Genomic DNA, 17,247 nt, shown 5'->3' with positions numbered 1-17,247 from the left:
GACAATTCAATAGTTCACTAATTCTTTTTTTTTTTTTTTTTTTTTTTTAGCATTAGCATTAGCATTAGCATTAGCACTTTGACAGACTTGAATAAACAAAGTTTGTAGTAGTACTTTGATGTTTTCTTTTTTGTGTTCTCTGTGTGGGTGCGAGCCAGTTTTTTGGAAGTCGTCGTGGGCAAAATTTTCATTTTGACTTTGTGATTGATTGGTTTTGGACAAATAGCCTTTTCTTGTCATAACGTGTGTGTAAACATTGAGTTTAAAGTTCACTTGACCTTAGAACGAGCATTTGTGGAGAGTGCCTCGTTCCTCTTGGTCATCTCACCTCTCATCTCTTTTTCTCTCATTCCTCATCCCTCTTGCCCACTTACGCTCTCCTTTTTATTTTATTTATTTTTGTGAAGAGAACTTAAAACGAACAAGGATGTCCTCTCCTTCATCTTCATTTCCCTTGAGAGTTCAGATGTTGACATCCAGGAACCGGGCAGGAGTGGCCCAACTGATATTAGACGCACATATGCGGTCTGTTCCCGCCCTGTTCAATTTTCTTCGGCTTCGTCCTATAATCTTGATCCTCTGGACAGCCATTTCGACTGCGATTTTGAAATATCGTCGGACTCAGCTCCTAGATATCCTTGAAGTGCTCACAATCTTTGCTGGCTCTATCATCCTCGCACAGGGAATCTTGTTCCTTTCACTGTTGTACGACGCCACATCACAAGCACCTGGACCTGAAGTAATGGGCAAACTGAACCTGTTTGAGGACCAAGACCAAACTCAGGAACAGGAACAGGAACAGGAACAAGAACAGGAACAGGGACATGGACAGCAGCAGCAGCAAAAACATAAGAAAGAATTAAATTTATCAGAGTATACTAAGGAGGATGATTATTTTGAAGTATCTACTTCAGATGTGAATGTCCGGACTGTCCAGAGGCGATCTACATCTAGAATATCCTCTTCAGCCGCCACTACAGCAGCATCCGTGCCAGTTGCAGCGATCAATGATGTACGCAAGGACAACAAGTTTTGGGTACTGCAGAAAAATGAGGAGGCCATTGGATGCATTGGTGCCCTGGTGGATATATCCCATCGTGAGGCTCAGTTAGTCTGTTGGGTTGTTCAAGAAAATTATCAACGCAAGGGTTGTGGTGCCCTACTCCTCAAGGCTGCAATGGAGCAATTGACAGATAGCTATAATAGAATTGAGAACAGCAATAGCAGAAAGAACAAGATCAAGACAGTCAAGGTCGTGTTACAAGCATTCCAGGTTCCCGCTCTGAGATTGTTCCACAGATTTGGCTTCCGTCAAATTGGTCGCACTCCTGAATGGATGGGAGAGAGAGTGGTTCTGGAATTGAGTATTGAGGAATGGAGCCAGAATCAGAAGAAATAGTCTTTAGATAGCTGAAGCTTTATTATACAAAAGTCATTTATACAAGAGAAAAAAAAGTTAATCTTGATTTCTCTTTGTCTGAAAGCGTTGGCGACTCGACAGCCCTGACATGAATCCATTTTACAGCCCCCCAAATGGCATAACCCATGTCAAAATCATGAACAAATGAATGAGATTATGAATGTAAAAAAATGTACGAGTACAAGGGCCAGTAAGAAAGGAAAAAAAAGAAAGGAAAAAGAACTGGTATGATACAGTTAATGAACTATGAGTTATGCAGGGTATGGGACTGCGTCCTTGAGAAGCTCCTTCCAATCGAACCGGCGGATCTCGGATCCATCCAGGATTGCCTTCTCCATCAGAGATTGTGCTGCAATTGCATAGCAATGATCCGCATCCAATAGTGCCTCCTCAAAGGCCCAACCTTCTTCCGGGAGCTGTTCTGGCTTTGGTTCATGTACTTCTATCACTGTTGATAAGATAGGCTAAAAAAAAAAAAAAAGAAGAAAAAAAAGTAAGAGATAGACCACTGGAAATAGAAAGTCATGATGAAAAAGTAAAGTCTATATCTAATTCAATAACAAAGCCATTTCTGTTTTCTTTGTAAAAAGAATCGAGCCAGGAATGGGAAGGGCCAGAGGGTAGTGACCCATTTAAAGAACCCAGGCTTCGTCTTTAGAAGAGACTATGAAATAGTAATGGGTATGGATACGTGGCTTTTTTTTAAGCACTTTGGAGCAAGGGGAAGTGCCAGAGGCGGTAATGGTTTGTCAAAACGCAACAAGCTGTACGAACGTGAATCCCTTGTTCCTCTTCTTTTCTCTTTTTACCTTCTCAGTTTCCTCTTCGTCATGAATAACGAATTCGATTGTCTTAAGGTCAAAATCCGGCCGAACATCGAGTGCTTTTATTGTAGACTCCTTAAGACACCACAAGCGATAGAATCGCTTTAATTGAGTCTCGGTACAGGGTTGCGTACCCTCGGCAGAGGCTTCGGCCATGAAAGTGATCTCCTTCTCAGTAAACTTGAAGTTGATGAGATTACATAAAGAAATATGGATCGTTAATATCAATACTATATCACGTGTATCCTACAGATATGATGCAAAGCACTTGGGGGAAAGGAGAAATAAGGAAGAAAGCTGTAATTGCCAGAACACCCTATAATATGAACAATGTTACACAAACATGTCGTCTAGACTCCTGGGATGATTGTTATCCAACAATGAGAATCACAATGACGACATAGGCATTTGCCTGAAAAGTTGAGGAAGTTTTTTTCTTTTTACTTTGACATTGATGCACGGCTTTTAAGAAGAAAACAGTCTTTGTTAGACTTTAACAAAAAATAAAATAAAAATAAAAATAAAAATACAAAATATATATTATGCACAATATACAGATGGGGTCTTCACGGCTTGGCAACAGATTTTAGCTAGAATCTTTTATACTTTGATGTGCTCCACCATTAACTCAATTATAGAATAAAAAGCTTTCCTTTATTTTATCTTTTTTTAAAAAAGAGAAAATAGACGTACCTGGTCCTGAAAACAAGACGAAAAAGACTCGAATGATTCTCCTGGAACTTGTTCCTGGAAGTCCATGACATCAACTCCCAAGAGGACCGGACTACCAGAGGTTGATTCTGTTTCACCAACAAGGATAACCCAGTCTCCATGATATGAGATGTTGAAGCTGACATTCTTTAGGTACTCCGGTGATAGCTATTTATATAATGCACCAAGCGGACCATGTGGAGCGTTAGCAACTGAGAAACACGAGTAAAGAAATGCGCTAGTGGAACAGGGAGGTGCGAAGCGCAGGGTATATGGTATGAAGTGGAACGAATTACGATGTTAAGATATGAGTAGTGTAGATAGATGGATCGAGCCCTGCGTCGAACAAGAATGATATTTTTAGTTGCCTCAATCGAAGCATGTGTTCAAGAGTGGTGGCAGATAAGGCAAAAGAATCGGGAGATGATTACAGGCACAATGGCAATTAGCCACTAGTGGAAATCAAATAGAAAAAACCCATGGTCCTTTTTTTATTTTTTTTTATTTTTTTTTTGACGCCATTTCCATAAATATTCAGACATTAAACGTTGCATTGTCTATTATTGCATTGTGCATATGGGCTGTGTGCAGTTGCACAAAGTATCCCTTTAACTTTTTTTTCTTATCTGAAGAAGCGAAGTATGATTAACTCCAATTCCACCACATGGGGCATAGCAAGAATAGGGATGGTATAGAAAAAAAAAAATTTACATTACCACTACTGGTCTTGTACTTTCAGAGTCGTCAAAGACTAAATCCTCCCATTGACAGTGATGATGAGCAGTAAAAAAGGCATGGATCATTAGACGTGCAACTAAGGCTCGTCTCATGTCGTCTTCTAAATGAAGTTGACGTATCGTATCACTTTCTACTTTTGGGAGGTAGTTGAGTAAATTTGAGACTGGGACAATTATCCGTCCGTGGTTGTCATCATCTGTGAGTGAGGTGACAAGGGGTTCGATGTTTTCCAGCAACAGCGGTTGACGTATATTAAAGGCCCAGCGCGCAAGAGGCATTATGTAAAATGTGGATATGTGTGCGAGTGAAAGAGTAGATGTGAATAGAATATGTGTCTGGTATTGGTATATGTACAAGATGAGTGAGCAAAAATAAAAATAAAGTACAAAAGGAATAGTGAACACGAAAATATTAAGGAAGTAGAGCGGAGAAATGCTTTGTCCAAGATGGACAGAAGAAGCATATAAGAAACGAATGTAAAGGAGAGCCGAATGAGAAGGGAGATGCTAAGGAAGAAGGAAAGAAAGAAGGAAAAAAAAAATGGGCAAAGCAATAAGAGATATGAGCTTTTTGAACACGTAAAGTGTGGAGAAGAGAAATTGAGTGTCTGTGTAATCTTTCCCACTTAATGAACGCTCTATTGGTTTATGACCCTGTCCTGAACAAGTGAGAGATTGATGGAAATAAAAAATTATGAGAGCCAAATGAACAAATACAAGGATAAGAAAGTAAAAATAAAAGCGCGTCTGGCTACAAAAGCAAAACAAAAAACAGAAGAGCTTGAAATGAGGAGAATGCGGATGAGAATGAGAAGAGAATGAAATGGCAAATGGAATTGAAAGAAAAAGAAAAAAAGAAGAGATGAGACCAAGAGAAAAAGGAGAAAGGTTGGCTTCAATATAAGACACAAAGACACGAGTGTCAATCATGGCAGGATGTACAAGTAAACAAAATGCACACAACACACGTTCTCGTTCTCTACACAATGCAATGTCGCAATGCACATCATATCTGTTTGAAGACGCGTGTTACTTATGCAAATTTAAACATCAACAAACACAGGATCACGACGAACCACGACGAACGACTCCAGTTTGGCATAGTATATTTATAAAGGGATGAAAATATTCTCACCTGAGAGCTTTTTGTGCGCATCATCTTCAAAAAAAAACCATCCCACGCACACAGACACAGGACAAATGGGACAGGGCCCAGGGTTGATGATGGCATAAAATTATGAGACCCAAACAAGGTTATTGGTTCGTGTTTGTTGTCATCCAACTCTTTTTAATTCATTTACACTAAATGATAGCCTTGCTCTGTACTATCATTACAAGTTGCATTTCATGACATCAAGGAGATACCGTTGTTTGACTGTTTGTTTATCAAACATGATGCATTATTTTGGGTTGGGGCACACATCAAAATATCGACAACGGACCTTATCAGAATCCTTGAAATGGATTTTTTAGTGACATTCATCTCCTCAGTCAAAATCTAAGCATTCTTAATCTCAAGTTTAGTGATGTGACATGAGGGATACCCAGGATAGTGGGAAGTCATTCATCATCTTGAATTGGTTGTGCACCCGTCTCTTTCTGTTTTTTTTTTTTGCCACCAAAAAAAAAAAATCATTTGACTCTGACTCTGACTTTGACTTTGAACTTCAATTCTTTTTTCTGCATTCATTTTAAAATCATTTCAGACCAACTACTTATTCTCATTCAATTTCACTTTCCTCAATACCTCTTCACCTATTCAAACTATGGTAAGTACCGATCATGCAGCTTTCAGTACTTCTTTCGTGCTCCTTAAAAATAGTAAGCAGTAAAATGCGTCAAGTAAAATATCACTAAATAAAAGTCTTCTATCGACCATAGTCACGCAAAGGCCTTTCAACAGCTGAAAAGCGAACAAAACTATTGGAGCTCTTTCATGAATCCGTAAGATCATTAGGACAATAAAACAGCAGTGCAATAGCCCAATAGTTTTTTTTTTTTTTTTTTTTGACCTGCCTTATCGCTCGAGAGATATTGTACCATAGACTATGGCATGACAGGAAACAATGAACCGTATAAGGATCAGCTTTTTTTTTTTTTTTTTTTTTTTTTTTTTTGCTCTCTTGTGTTGTTTTGCATTTTTTTTAGGGGACCTTTCATAAACTTCAGGAACTAGAAAAGACCGCCCCGAAATTAAAAGGAATTGGTAGGGGCCACATGTTCTATGAGCTCTCACTAACTGTATGCACATAATATAATGATTCTCATCAAGACTTTAATCATGCTTTTTGAACTTTGATTTAGTTCAGCAGTCTGTTAAAGACGTGCTTCAATCTCTTGTGGATGATGGACTCGTCACAGTGGAAAAGATTGGAACCTCCAATTATTATTGGTCCTTTCCAAGCGCAGTTCAACAATCGGTATGCGCTAAAGCTCTATATGGTTGTACTTATGTTTATGGCTAGGGCCCTGGTTATGCTCATGCTTATGATTAAATGGCCATGTTTAGCGTGATATTACGTTGTTGTTTAACGTCGTTGCAAAATTCTCTGCTAGAGTAGAAGAAAGGGAAGTTGCAGAGCCTACAGGAGGAGCTACAGAGATTAGAGGCTGCAAATGCAGTATTAGAGGAAAATATCCGACAGTTATCTAGTGGACGTGAAGATAGTGTAAGGCTTAATTACGTCGAATTTGTATCTTACACGTATCTGGATAGTGACAGTTTTGTTAGTGGAAGCGGACAAAAATCTAAAGGCATTTGTCTGCTGCTTCATGCTCTCATTATCATTTAGGATCAACGGCAGGAACTAATGAGAAAACTTGCAGAAGCAGAAGCACATAATCATGAGCTTCAGCAGGAGCTTAAACAGTACAGTGACAATGATCCCATTCTTTTGGAGGGGCAAAGTACGAATCATAATGATTGTCGAGGAAATACCCGATCCAACTGAACCTGTTCAATGAAACCTTATCTTGTTTGGACGCGCGTTGACCATTGTGGCTCTCTTGCGCTATATCATTTTTAGAAAAATATTCACAAATAGCCAAGGATGCTGCAAATCGGTGGACAGGTAATGCTCCTTGCAGTTTACCTTTTTTTTTTTTTTTTTTTTTTTTTTTTTTTTTCAAAGGCAGATTAGGATCAAATCGTTCGAGGTTATTCGTCACTTGGTCTAACAGTAATATTTGAATTATGGTCTACAACTTTTGAAAGAAAATATTTTTGCATTCCAATCGTACTGCGTGAACAAGTTTGGTGTCGACCGTCAAGAATTTAACAGAAACTTTAGTATTTCTGATGACATGGACACAATTCCTTGATCATTACATTGACATTTCCACTCGAATAAGAAGGATAGCATCGCTTGCTCTTCTTATCAAATTAGAGGTCCTAATATATTTTGGATTAGCAACTTGTAAGACAAATTGGACACAGTCCTTGCTTTTTTTTTCTGAGGCAACATGTGTATCATAATTTATAGACAAGCACAATCGCGAATAAACTTTATTTTTTTTTTTTATTTTTTTATTTTATTTATGTAACTTGTAGATAAGCTTGTTTCAAAAAAAAAAAAAAAAAAAAAAAGGAAAAAAAGCAATGCTTGCTATGCTTGGCTTTTAGTTTCCGACAACTGTTCGTGTTTCATTTGTGAATAAAGGAGTAAAAGAGAAAACGTCCCACTTATTGCTTCATTGTAGCATAATAGGCTTGCTGCTGACGTTGCTTCTGAACTTCAAGAGGCTCCGTCAAATAGGAAGCGCTGCCTGTAAGGATAACTAAGATGATGACCCATCGAAGCAGGTGTGATACGGCAGAATCAACAAACCGAGCTACAAATCCTTCTGGTTTTTCTCCATGGGATTTGATACTAGTGGCATTATTACTGCTGCGACGGTTGTTGCTGCTGCTGCTGCTTCCCCAACCAAACAACGATCTTTTCTGTGTAAGCTTTTGCTCCTTCTCTTCCTTGCTTACTTTGTTGCGACCAAAGATCCAACCACCACCAGCCTTTTCTGCTTCCTTTCTGGCCGATTTCTTCTCTGCTTTAGCAGCCTTCTTTTGCTTCTTTTCGCTTTCCTTTCTCTTCTTTTCTTCCTCAGCTTGTCTTTGTTTCTCTTCCTTCTCTCTGGTTTCTCGCTCAATCTTTGCCTCCTTTTCAGCTTGTTCTAGTCGCTTCGCGGCTTCTTTGCCGGGCCAAGGAGTGCGCTTATGTTCCTTACGATCCTGGCATGAGACCTCAATCCAATCAATAGATGTTGTGTACTCCTTCTCATCCTTTTCACCATAGTCAGTCTTTCCACCAGACCAAGCCTCTGTCTCTTGATTATAACCAGCATCCCAAATCGTGAACTGGAGGAGCATTGGATGAGACGGCAAACCATAGCCGCGTTCAGCCTTCAAATCTTTGGCTGTGAGGGTTCGAAGAACATGTCCATCGACGGACCATCGGATACGCTCTGGAGTCCACTCAATCTTGTAAACAAGCTCGTTCTCTGTGGCAGACTTCTTCAGCGGATGAGACTCCTCTAGTGAGCCATCGTCGATCTCATCCTCATGCTTCGAAATATCATCATCTTCAGCATCACTATGCTGAACGACCACTACATCTGTAGTGAGTGCCTTATTCTTTCGGGTCTTCGTGCCACCACCAGGTAAGATCATATCCTTGAATCTTCGTGTCCGGATTCGGAGACCATCGAGTGAAGGGGTCACAGACTTGAACGAAGGCAACCATGAGGATGATGAAGACGATGGATGACTCCTTTGAGCAGAATGGCGATAAAAATCCGTAATAACAGTCTTGGGATCACGACCCGTGACCTCGATAGTGATTTCTTCTCCAAGAATAGGGTTCGAAAGCATCATGGCAGTAACAATACCTGGACCCGTCGCGCCGGACTTGAATTTGGCAGCAAAAGTTCCATACCTGTTCCAACGCGTCGATGACACTGTCGCCCCAAATCCACCTCCACTTTGGGTCTTGACTGCGTCTCTATTTTAAATTAACACCAAAAGATGATAACAAAGAGCAGTATATTAGATCGTTATTACCAATGATACCAACTCTCCTCTTTCCTCGAGAAAGAATAAGGAAAATAATAAAAAAAAGTAAATAAAAAAAAGAAAATAATTAAAAAAAGGAAATAATAAAATAAAGTACCTCCTAGCGGTCAAGAGCAGCTTCTTTTGTTTGGGATCTACTTGTGCGTAAGGCGCAATATAATCGAAATCTGAGGTCCAATGGGCTTGATCTGGATTCCCTGAAAAGTTTTGTTTAGGGATCAAGGGTAGATGCAGGCCTTTCTTGTCAGGCTGGTTACTCTTAAATTTCTCAGTCAAGGGTCGACAAACCGGTAAAGGGAAGCAGCTCTGTGGATTCTGGGGCTGATAGTCATCTCCAGAAGATTTTTTAGAAGAGTGTGATGAGGTGTCCTTTTGTGGATGTGAAAACTCAGGTTCACAGCCCAGTGCGATGGAACAGGCTTCATACGATGTCTTTTGACAGACTCCATCTTTTATTTTTTGAAAAGGAGTATATTAGCATGTATTAGATACAAAAACTTCATCATGCTTGCTTTTGCTATCAATCAATTCCGCAGCCGAACAAAAAATAATAGCATTAATAATAATAATAATAACTTACTGTTACAACAAGGAGCAGTAACAGGGCATGGAGAGTGAGACGTGCCACAGGTGATGGAGTTGTCTGACTTGGAGACAGAGGAAAAGAACGATGCCTGGACTGGTTCAATCCAGAGGTCATCCAAGGGTAGTATTAGCAGGAGCAACGCCAAGGAAGGATTGAGCAGGCGCATAATTGGTATGGAATACGTGTATGAATATGGATGTGTTTTTTTTCGTGAAAGGACAAAAATATATACTATGAAGGAATGTGAGAAGGTGGTGTTCAAAGAGCAAGGCGAAGAAGAAAAGAAAGCGAAGAAATAGGACGAGAAAAGGTGTAGGTGATGTGCGAACGGACCTCTCTCTTAAATCAAATAATAAGACAGGCTGTCAAACAGATGTAATGCATGAATCAATTTCATGCCCATGACGAAACTTTATGCATCATACGAAAAGTTATCTTTATTTGTCAATAATTCGCTCACTCTCACTGGGTTTATAGCCCAAATTCATAGTTGCTTAGCTGTTCTATTCATCCTCACCGTCCTCTTTGAACATATCGACCGCATGCTGCACTGCTGCAACGCCACCATCATTAGAGAACCGTTTCTCACGTACCACAATTGACGCATGTGAGTTCCATCCTTCGATATGCACAATGTTCTTTTTCCACTCCAGCTTGTTCAAATTACGTGAAATCTCGACCTGTACAGGTAACAGAGCCAAAGGACGAATAGATTTAAGGTCTGGATACGAATATGATATCAGCGCTGAAACTTCCCTAGAAGAAGAAATAGACGACGAAGATGATGGAACGTCTTCAACGACAGAGACAACATTATGCTCCTGCCTGGTATCATCTTTAGCAGACTTAGCGTTATCATCAACGCTAGTGCTGTTGATGTCGATGGCTTTAGACAAGTCTTGAACATCATCTTGGATACCGGTTGCATCATCATCACGGTATTGTTCAAGCGTTACTGCAGAGGCTCGCTCGCGGATACGTTGCAAAGCTTCATTGGACGTAACCATATTCTTAGTCCTTTTTCTTGAAGTCAAACCCTGAAGACCGATCGTAGTGCTCGCGAATACGATCCAAAGAGGGATCAGAAGGGGACCGAGAAGTCCATAAAGCGCATACTTTTTCCAAGGAATTTTAGTAAGCTTTTGTGAAGTCCTCTGAATAAATGAAGCTGACTTTAAAGATTCTTCACGTTCCTGTTTCATTCGCTCTAATGTTTCCATATCGAGGTGTTCAAAGGATTCGATCAAAGAAGAATAGCCAGAATCATATTGGCTATTGTTGGCATGAGAGATAAAAATTAGAAAAAGAAAAATGGCAAACGAAACCATTGCTATCATTCTTTGTTTTACTTTTCTTTGCATACATTTCCATAGCTTCCAGTTCTTGAAAAGGATCTGCATCAGAGAAGCTTGCAGTCCAGAAAGGTACCGATCGGTCGTTTCTAATGTTACAATAAAGTGCTCTTCTCTTGAAACGTGCTAACGCCTTTACAAACACGCTCTCTGGTTCGGACATCACCAACAACAATGGCTTACGGTTTACATAATCGTCAATCAGTTGCATTTGTTCACCTAAATATTTCAAAGCAACATTTAAATGCTTCTTTATTTTTATCACCCCTTGACCATATTTAATAGAACATTAACTTTTTTTTTTTTTTTTTTTTTTTTAGTTTCTTACCTGTTCGGCTTAACATTCTTGAGCTTAAGTAGTTAAACATTTTAGACCAAATAGACTTTGGAGGCATGCGGATTCCCAAGTGTGGTGTAGCCATTGTCACAAAATACATCGGCTGTATACCTCGTCCACCTTCTTCTAAAGGATCAAAGAATTTTTCCATGGCCAATAAGCCTATTGCAAAACGACCGATAAGCCCTCCAAGCGAATAGCCTAAAAAAGATAATTGTGTGACTTTTTTTCTTTGTTGGGTTTCACTGCTTGCGTTATTATTTCTCTCTGCTGATGGAGGGATTTGCTGACTGTTGTTACTCTCGGAACTGGAATCCAAAGACAAGTCAGACGATGGTGCTATTGATGAAATCTTTTTGTCATCCATTTTCTTGTTATGGGTGGTGTTGGTCTTTGATTTACTGTTGGCTTTCTTCTTGCCCTTATTCTTCCGCCCTTGCAGCTCAGAGATATTGCCCCCTGCCTCAATCACACGAACTACCTCATGGATCTCTTGAACAGCACGCTGTCCACAAATGTCAATACCATCATACGTCAAAGAGGATTCGTTTGATTCTGCTCGATACTAAAGATTTTTGAAAAGAAGTCATCAGAGTCAAGACTAACGTCGTTTTCTTCGACAAAATTTAATGGAATTGATAAAAAAAGAACATACGACAAGGATGCGATCACCAAATCGCTTTTTGAACTGCTGCGCAATAAATTTAAGATGTCCCTTGTTGCCCCAAAGACCGTGGTGTAAGATAACCAAGTGGACACCCTCATGGGCTTCATTAGGCATAGACATGGCTTTAGCGGAGCCTTTTGTAAATAGAGTTTCGAAAATTAGAAATATGTCTGCAAGTTTGCAAAGAATGAAGGAGGATGAGGAGTAAAAACTGATCCAATGAGGAACGAATGAGTCAAAAGGGAAAGAGAGAGTAACAAAAAAAAGTGGTTTTGACAGAAAGTCCCTTTTCAAGACTTTTGGTGCTTTGCCCATTGACAATATGGAATGGATAGCGTCATCATCACCCTGGTCGTCTCGATTGCTCAACAATAATCGCCAGGGATTTGTCTCCGCCCATCAGAGCACATGCCAGCTTGCATTCTTGGCAAACAAGAAACATGTACATTTATATATTTTAAATGTTTGAAGACCCAATTGGGCCGTTTTTTTTTGTACTGCGCAAAATCATTCACCCGGTAATGACAGACGAAAAACTTTTTGGGGTTTTTTCTTCCGAGGCACCACATTCATAAGTCCTGGTTAAACAGACGCCAGACTGATACGCCTCTTGGCATCTCTAACCAGAACAACAGTAAGAGGTTTCCTCTCATTTCCCTCAGCCTTTTTACGTGACAGGAAGAGATTCTCAATACTAAAACCACCAAAGGATTTGAGCATTTGCATACTGAAGAACTCAATTTATTATAGCCCTTTAGGAAGCACCAAAAGCTTAATCTAGGGGCTCTATCACAAGAGAGTGGCCAGTTGTTGTAGTCGTAGCAGGATTGGAAGAAGACGTGTTGACGTTATTGTTGGATTGAGTAAAGTTAGAGGTGGTAGCGGTAGGAAATGCTCCTGGAATCCTTGGTTCGTTAGTCGTTGAAGACTGCGAAGAGTTGCCATTTCCTCTGTTTCCAGGTGCAGAGGGATGATCTCCCTGTGTCGAACCATTGTTTCCTCCAACTAATGAAAATCGGCTTTTTTTTTTAGAGAAGAGAAAAGTAAGTGATATTATGCAAGGTTAACCATTGTTTTCATTGTTGCGAGGCGTTGTAAATCGGAAAGAGAAATCGACATACCACGTAGGGCAGGTCCCACTGACTTTGAGCCAGGGCTTGATGCAGTCTTCGTGAAAGATATGTTTGCAAGGTAATTGTAAGAGATTATCCTCCTTCGTGAACTCATCCTTGCATACACTACATTCAGTTTTGGCTTCTACAACCGCACCACAAGAAGATGAAGTATTAATGGGTGATTGCCAGTTTATAGACATGACAAGGCTCTATTTTATATCATGTCATGATTGTATACCAAGCTCTTCGTCTGTCAAAGTGTGGTGAGGGATGCTGTCAATAATCTCGTCTGATGCGCCAACAGGGCCATTTTGACGGCTATTGAGTTGGTGATGAATATTTTGTTAGTTTTTTTTTTTTTTTTTTTTTAGTTAACTTAGCAGCTGGAATCAGCATATTCATAGACTCGCATACTTTTGTATTTCCATCATCTGCGAGATGATATCATCAAGGCCTCCTTGACCCCAGGCATAGTCTCCGGGATTGCTTACAATCGGAAAGAATCCACTACCAGTACCACCCATAGCTAAGCCAAACGGCGCTCCAAACCCGCGGGAATCTTGAAATGCCGTGGGATCAGTAGTATAGTGTATCTCGATTCCAAGACGATTCAGCAGCCTACGTTGCAAAGTTATAACCAAAAATGGATTAGCTTTTGGTCATCGATGTCTTCTAACTCACCACAGCCATTATAAGTGACATCCATATATCTTTGATTTGATGAATTGATACGCGCTTTACCCTGAGATTAATGAAGGAGGACTATGCCATTGTGGTCCTTGAGAATGTTGCTGTTGCTGACCATCATGCTCTACATTAGTACTTTCGCTTCCTACTGCTTCTCTCTCTATTGATTGATCCTGCCTTGGCGGGCTATGGGCTGATGTGTGCTGTGATGTTCCGGGGCTGGTTGCCACAAACGTGTGTGTAGAACTCGTGGAGCCTGGATTGAAGATAAACTGTGTCCCACTTGTGTATGTCTGTCCAGGCGAGCTATATTCATTCGAATATTGGCGCTGACGCTGCTGTTGTTGCATCATAGCTCTCTGTGGGTTAAAGAACGCCTGGAATAGACGAAAGAGATCATCGTGATTATCGGTCCCATCGAGCCCTGAAGAGTTTGAATGCTGCCCTCTTGCATCGTCTGTTGTTTGCGTTTCCGGATGAATGAATGTACGCGGGTCATTATCTGCCTCGATCTATAGGGCATTGAGGAGAGAAATCAGAACCACACGACATTAGTTATTAAAGCGGAAGAAAGGAGTGGGCCTGCTGATACATCGCACAACTAGAATTCTAGAACAAGACATACTTTCTCTACAAACTCGTTGTGACAGTGCGGGCACATGGGGTCTGGGACCATCAACGGCGTAATTTCTCGCTGACACTATTATCCATGATTGAAAAGGACTTTTTGGTTAACTCGCCTTTTCTTAGCCGAAGGAGGAATGTCAACAGAATATATTTCTTGGGCGAAATTAAATGTATACTTGATGGCACCAGTAATCGTTCGTAGACGCGTGTGTTGTTGTCGTCTGCGCACTGGCATTGCTGCTCCCATGGCCCTGGCTAGTCTGGTTTCCTTTCGAGTTATTGCTATTGTGCTGCTCCATGATGGGATGGTTAATGTCCAATGTGAGGAAGGCAGCAATCACAAAAAATGGCCACTTTAATTTTTTTTTTTTTTTTTTTCCTGTTTTGTGACTTCAAATAAGAATCATATTATTTAAAGGAGTAAAGCGATATTTATTACAAAAAATGTCGACGCCTCCGTGGTGGTGGCGGTAAAGCATTGTCAGAGGAATCCGACATGTTTGATTCTAAATCATTTGCTCTCGTAAATGTATGTCTCACAATACCACCAGCAAGAGGCCCATATGACGATCGGTCTATCATACATGAGCTGAGGATTGTTGGGTGATAAGGGTGCCAGCTTGCGTCACGGGCTACATACATATGCTTTCTGGAAGACTCAGAACACTTTGCAAATGCTGCACTAGTGTCTAGTGTTCGAACAAGAGTGCCATCTAATCGGTATATGGCGACATTACCATCTGCGCTACCAGTGTAAAGATATCGCTGACCAGTAGAGTGTACGGGGGAAAAATGGCAGCGTATCAAAGTCCGAAGGACTTTATGGCCTTGGAAAGTCATTACGGAACAATCACCCTAACCAGTTGTTTGAACAGAAAAATTAGTATGAGGATATCGTGATGGATTTTACTGCAACGTATATTCTACTTCAGATTCTTACAGGAACTTTGTACGACTTGTGTTCGTGATATTGCTGCATTCGATAGTCAAATGTCGACTCTCTGGGCTTTGGAAGCGAATCCAAGTCCTTTCTTGAGTACATCATACGCAAATCCCAGAGCAACATCTTTTGGTCCTTACCGTTGCTGGCCAAATAGCGGTTATCGCCTTTAGATGTAACATATGTAATGCCTTCAGAGTGGCCTACAAGGATTCCAGAAGGTGTACTATATCGCCCTCCCATTGAGCGGCGATCCCTATGATTTAATGAACAATACGATGATCAGTCGATAGTGATTGCCTATTCCTTCTTCTATAGGAATGGGCTCTGGTCGTTCTATTACATACCAGACTTTAACATAATGGTCATCGCTACCACTGAATACAACTTGGGAAGATGAAGGCTCAGCAAAACATACAGAATTGACATCATCTTTATGAGCCTTGACAGAGTGCAATACAGTTCTGGATTCAATATCATAGACTATAGACCACAAGATTAGAAATGAATTGAAGAAACAGTGGATTGAAGATCTAATGGTTTCAACTTGACCTGGTACTCACCATGAATCCGATTCCTGCCTCCCGCGACAATCTCTCTACCATCTCCTGAAAATCGCACAGACCAAAGCTATAGAACAGTATAATTGTAAGTGAGACATTAATCAAGATCAAGACTTCCTTAGCTGTTTGCATAATTCAAAGTGTTATGTATGTACCGCACGTTCATCGGTCTCAATCGAGAAGTCCAAGGCATGGTGCGTGTCCGGCGCATCTTTTGCGGTTCGCGTCAAGTACACCACCGGCGTCAGGCTGGAGTAAATCAGCCAGTGGCTATCTAATGACAGGTTATGGTCGGTGATAGTCCACTCTCCAAACATGCCTTGGATTGTACGCTCAGGAACCAGTCTATTTCCAGCAGTTTTGTAAATGCGCAGCTTCCAATCTCTATCACAGCTTGAAAACAAAGACCTTGTAACGAAGTATATATAAATGTTACGACGGTGTAAACGCGAAAATGCCTTCAATAAGGGGATGGGGACTGCGCAGTCTTCTCTCAAGTGATCTTAAACCTTACCCATCTTCAGAATATTGACCAGAGCAGGCAGCTTCATTGTAGAGATCAATGACCTTTCCAGGGTTATCAGGCAATATGGACTATATTTACCAACAAGTCAATAAGTCAATAAGCATACGTCAGCCTCAAAAACTAGGTTGCATTTTTAAGCAGGCCTTACTTCTCCTATAGCCAGAGCCTTAATTGATCGCGGCCTAAGCTGCCTCATCCACAGTTTCCGAGCAACATTATCCTTATTTTCCTTGCTGGGGACATAGGCTGACTCCACACGTCCAAAATCGCCAGAATTAAGTAGCTCAGTCCCTTTCTCAATATCAGGTTCAGGGATTGGGGAGGGGATTCGAGTTCGATGATGAAAACGTGATCTGATATAGACATGATCATCATCATCATTATCAAGCGTAGTATTCTGAGCATGAAGAAGGGCGACGACTAATGAAAAGAAGTAAGGAACTTAATAATGATTCAAATATATACCGCTACGCACATATTCGACTTAGTGTCTTACGCTGACGAAGTCTATTAGGGCCTTAAGAAGACATATAGAGCAGACAATAAAAATATCGGATCGTCTTTAGGAGCTGTCCAGATTAAGCTTCGACGGTATTACGCAAGGCAGTCAGAGAAAATCAGACATTAGCCATACCTGCTGCTGATAACAATGTCGCAAGAAGGTTGCTTTCAACCACAAACTCTTCACTATCATCATCTTCTTCCCTGTTTTCGTCATCGTCGTCATCATCGTCATCATCGTCATCATCCCTTTCCTCCTCCTCCTCCTCCACGTCTTCATAGTCATCATCGTTGTCACTGTTTTCACCACTGTGACCCATCTCTGTATCCTCCTCTTCATCGTCGTCTTCTGTTGCAAGCTCGAAGAGATAAGTCTCCTGCACCTCGTCGTCGCTGTTCATTTTTGATAGGTATATTATTGTTATTTCTATTCGAAAAGAGAGGTAAAGTATTCAAAAAGGAAAGAAAAAAAAAAAAAAAAAAAAAAAAGATGCAAAATGGGGACGGTTGACAACTGCATGAGCGAAAGGCAAGACATCGCAGCCTTGTCGTGACAGGCGTTCTGTATGCCAATCAGAGGAGAGCAACA

At 40.7% G+C, this 17,247-nt stretch overlaps 7 protein-coding genes across 7 annotated transcripts; 2 read left to right on the top strand and 5 right to left on the bottom strand.

The window, feature by feature from the left end:
• The first annotated feature begins 307 nt into the window (after nt 1-307).
• BCR41DRAFT_353322 (hypothetical protein) lies at nt 308-1,451 on the top strand. Its single transcript, XM_022024122.1, has one exon. It carries the CDS (start codon nt 428-430, stop codon nt 1,397-1,399), a length of 972 nt encoding a protein of 323 aa, XP_021881343.1. The 5' UTR covers nt 308-427; the 3' UTR covers nt 1,400-1,451.
• A 10-nt stretch (nt 1,452-1,461) lies between these two features.
• Nucleotides 1,462-4,237, bottom strand: BCR41DRAFT_353319 (hypothetical protein). Its single transcript, XM_022024121.1, has 4 exons — nt 3,672-4,237; nt 2,938-3,123; nt 2,230-2,424; nt 1,462-1,884 (listed from the first exon to the last, which is right to left on the bottom strand). The coding sequence occupies exons 1-4, from the start codon at nt 3,969-3,971 to the stop codon at nt 1,672-1,674; spliced, it is 894 nt and encodes a 297-aa protein (XP_021881342.1). The 5' UTR covers nt 3,972-4,237; the 3' UTR covers nt 1,462-1,671.
• A 1,237-nt stretch (nt 4,238-5,474) lies between these two features.
• Nucleotides 5,475-7,013, top strand: BCR41DRAFT_396136 (meiotic nuclear division protein 1; the record flags this gene model as incomplete). The annotated part of the gene is made up of 8 exons (XM_022028784.1): nt 5,475-5,486; nt 5,574-5,636; nt 5,841-5,898; nt 5,997-6,112; nt 6,254-6,361; nt 6,485-6,599; nt 6,719-6,763; nt 6,907-7,013. The coding sequence occupies 8 exons, from the start codon at nt 5,475-5,477 to the stop codon at nt 7,011-7,013; spliced, it is 624 nt and encodes a 207-aa protein (XP_021881341.1).
• Nucleotides 7,014-8,035: 1,022 nt separating this feature from the next.
• BCR41DRAFT_58329 (hypothetical protein) lies at nt 8,036-9,653 on the bottom strand. Its single transcript, XM_022030920.1, has 4 exons — nt 9,338-9,653; nt 8,855-9,206; nt 8,252-8,686; nt 8,036-8,199 (listed from the first exon to the last, which is right to left on the bottom strand). Exons 1-4 carry the CDS (start codon nt 9,507-9,509, stop codon nt 8,091-8,093), a joined length of 1,068 nt encoding a protein of 355 aa, XP_021881340.1. The 5' UTR covers nt 9,510-9,653; the 3' UTR covers nt 8,036-8,090.
• A 107-nt stretch (nt 9,654-9,760) lies between these two features.
• Nucleotides 9,761-11,986, bottom strand: BCR41DRAFT_353313 (putative serine esterase-domain-containing protein). Its single transcript, XM_022024120.1, has 4 exons — nt 11,688-11,986; nt 11,024-11,597; nt 10,707-10,914; nt 9,761-10,615 (listed from the first exon to the last, which is right to left on the bottom strand). The coding sequence occupies exons 1-4, from the start codon at nt 11,817-11,819 to the stop codon at nt 9,847-9,849; spliced, it is 1,683 nt and encodes a 560-aa protein (XP_021881339.1). The 5' UTR covers nt 11,820-11,986; the 3' UTR covers nt 9,761-9,846.
• Nucleotides 11,987-12,426: 440 nt separating this feature from the next.
• On the bottom strand, nt 12,427-14,479 carry BCR41DRAFT_353310 (hypothetical protein). Its single transcript, XM_022024119.1, has 7 exons — nt 14,305-14,479; nt 14,127-14,201; nt 13,556-14,013; nt 13,229-13,432; nt 13,053-13,132; nt 12,821-12,956; nt 12,427-12,718 (listed from the first exon to the last, which is right to left on the bottom strand). Exons 1-7 carry the CDS (start codon nt 14,425-14,427, stop codon nt 12,472-12,474), a joined length of 1,323 nt encoding a protein of 440 aa, XP_021881338.1. The 5' UTR covers nt 14,428-14,479; the 3' UTR covers nt 12,427-12,471.
• A 68-nt stretch (nt 14,480-14,547) lies between these two features.
• On the bottom strand, nt 14,548-17,132 carry BCR41DRAFT_353308 (WD40-repeat-containing domain protein). The gene is made up of 9 exons (XM_022024118.1): nt 16,792-17,132; nt 16,654-16,674; nt 16,306-16,577; nt 16,146-16,225; nt 15,787-16,039; nt 15,632-15,698; nt 15,416-15,551; nt 15,069-15,324; nt 14,548-14,983 (listed from the first exon to the last, which is right to left on the bottom strand). Exons 1-9 carry the CDS (start codon nt 17,057-17,059, stop codon nt 14,564-14,566), a joined length of 1,773 nt encoding a protein of 590 aa, XP_021881337.1. The 5' UTR covers nt 17,060-17,132; the 3' UTR covers nt 14,548-14,563.
• Nucleotides 17,133-17,247: the final 115 nt, after the last annotated feature.

Source organism: Lobosporangium transversale, assembly GCF_002105155.1.
Source record: "Lobosporangium transversale strain NRRL 3116 chromosome Unknown BCR41scaffold_18, whole genome shotgun sequence".
Lineage (NCBI taxonomy): Eukaryota > Fungi > Mortierellomycota > Mortierellomycetes > Mortierellales > Mortierellaceae > Lobosporangium > Lobosporangium transversale.
The sequence above is the reverse complement of the archived record's forward strand: the minus strand, read 5'-3'. Positions and strand labels throughout refer to the sequence as shown.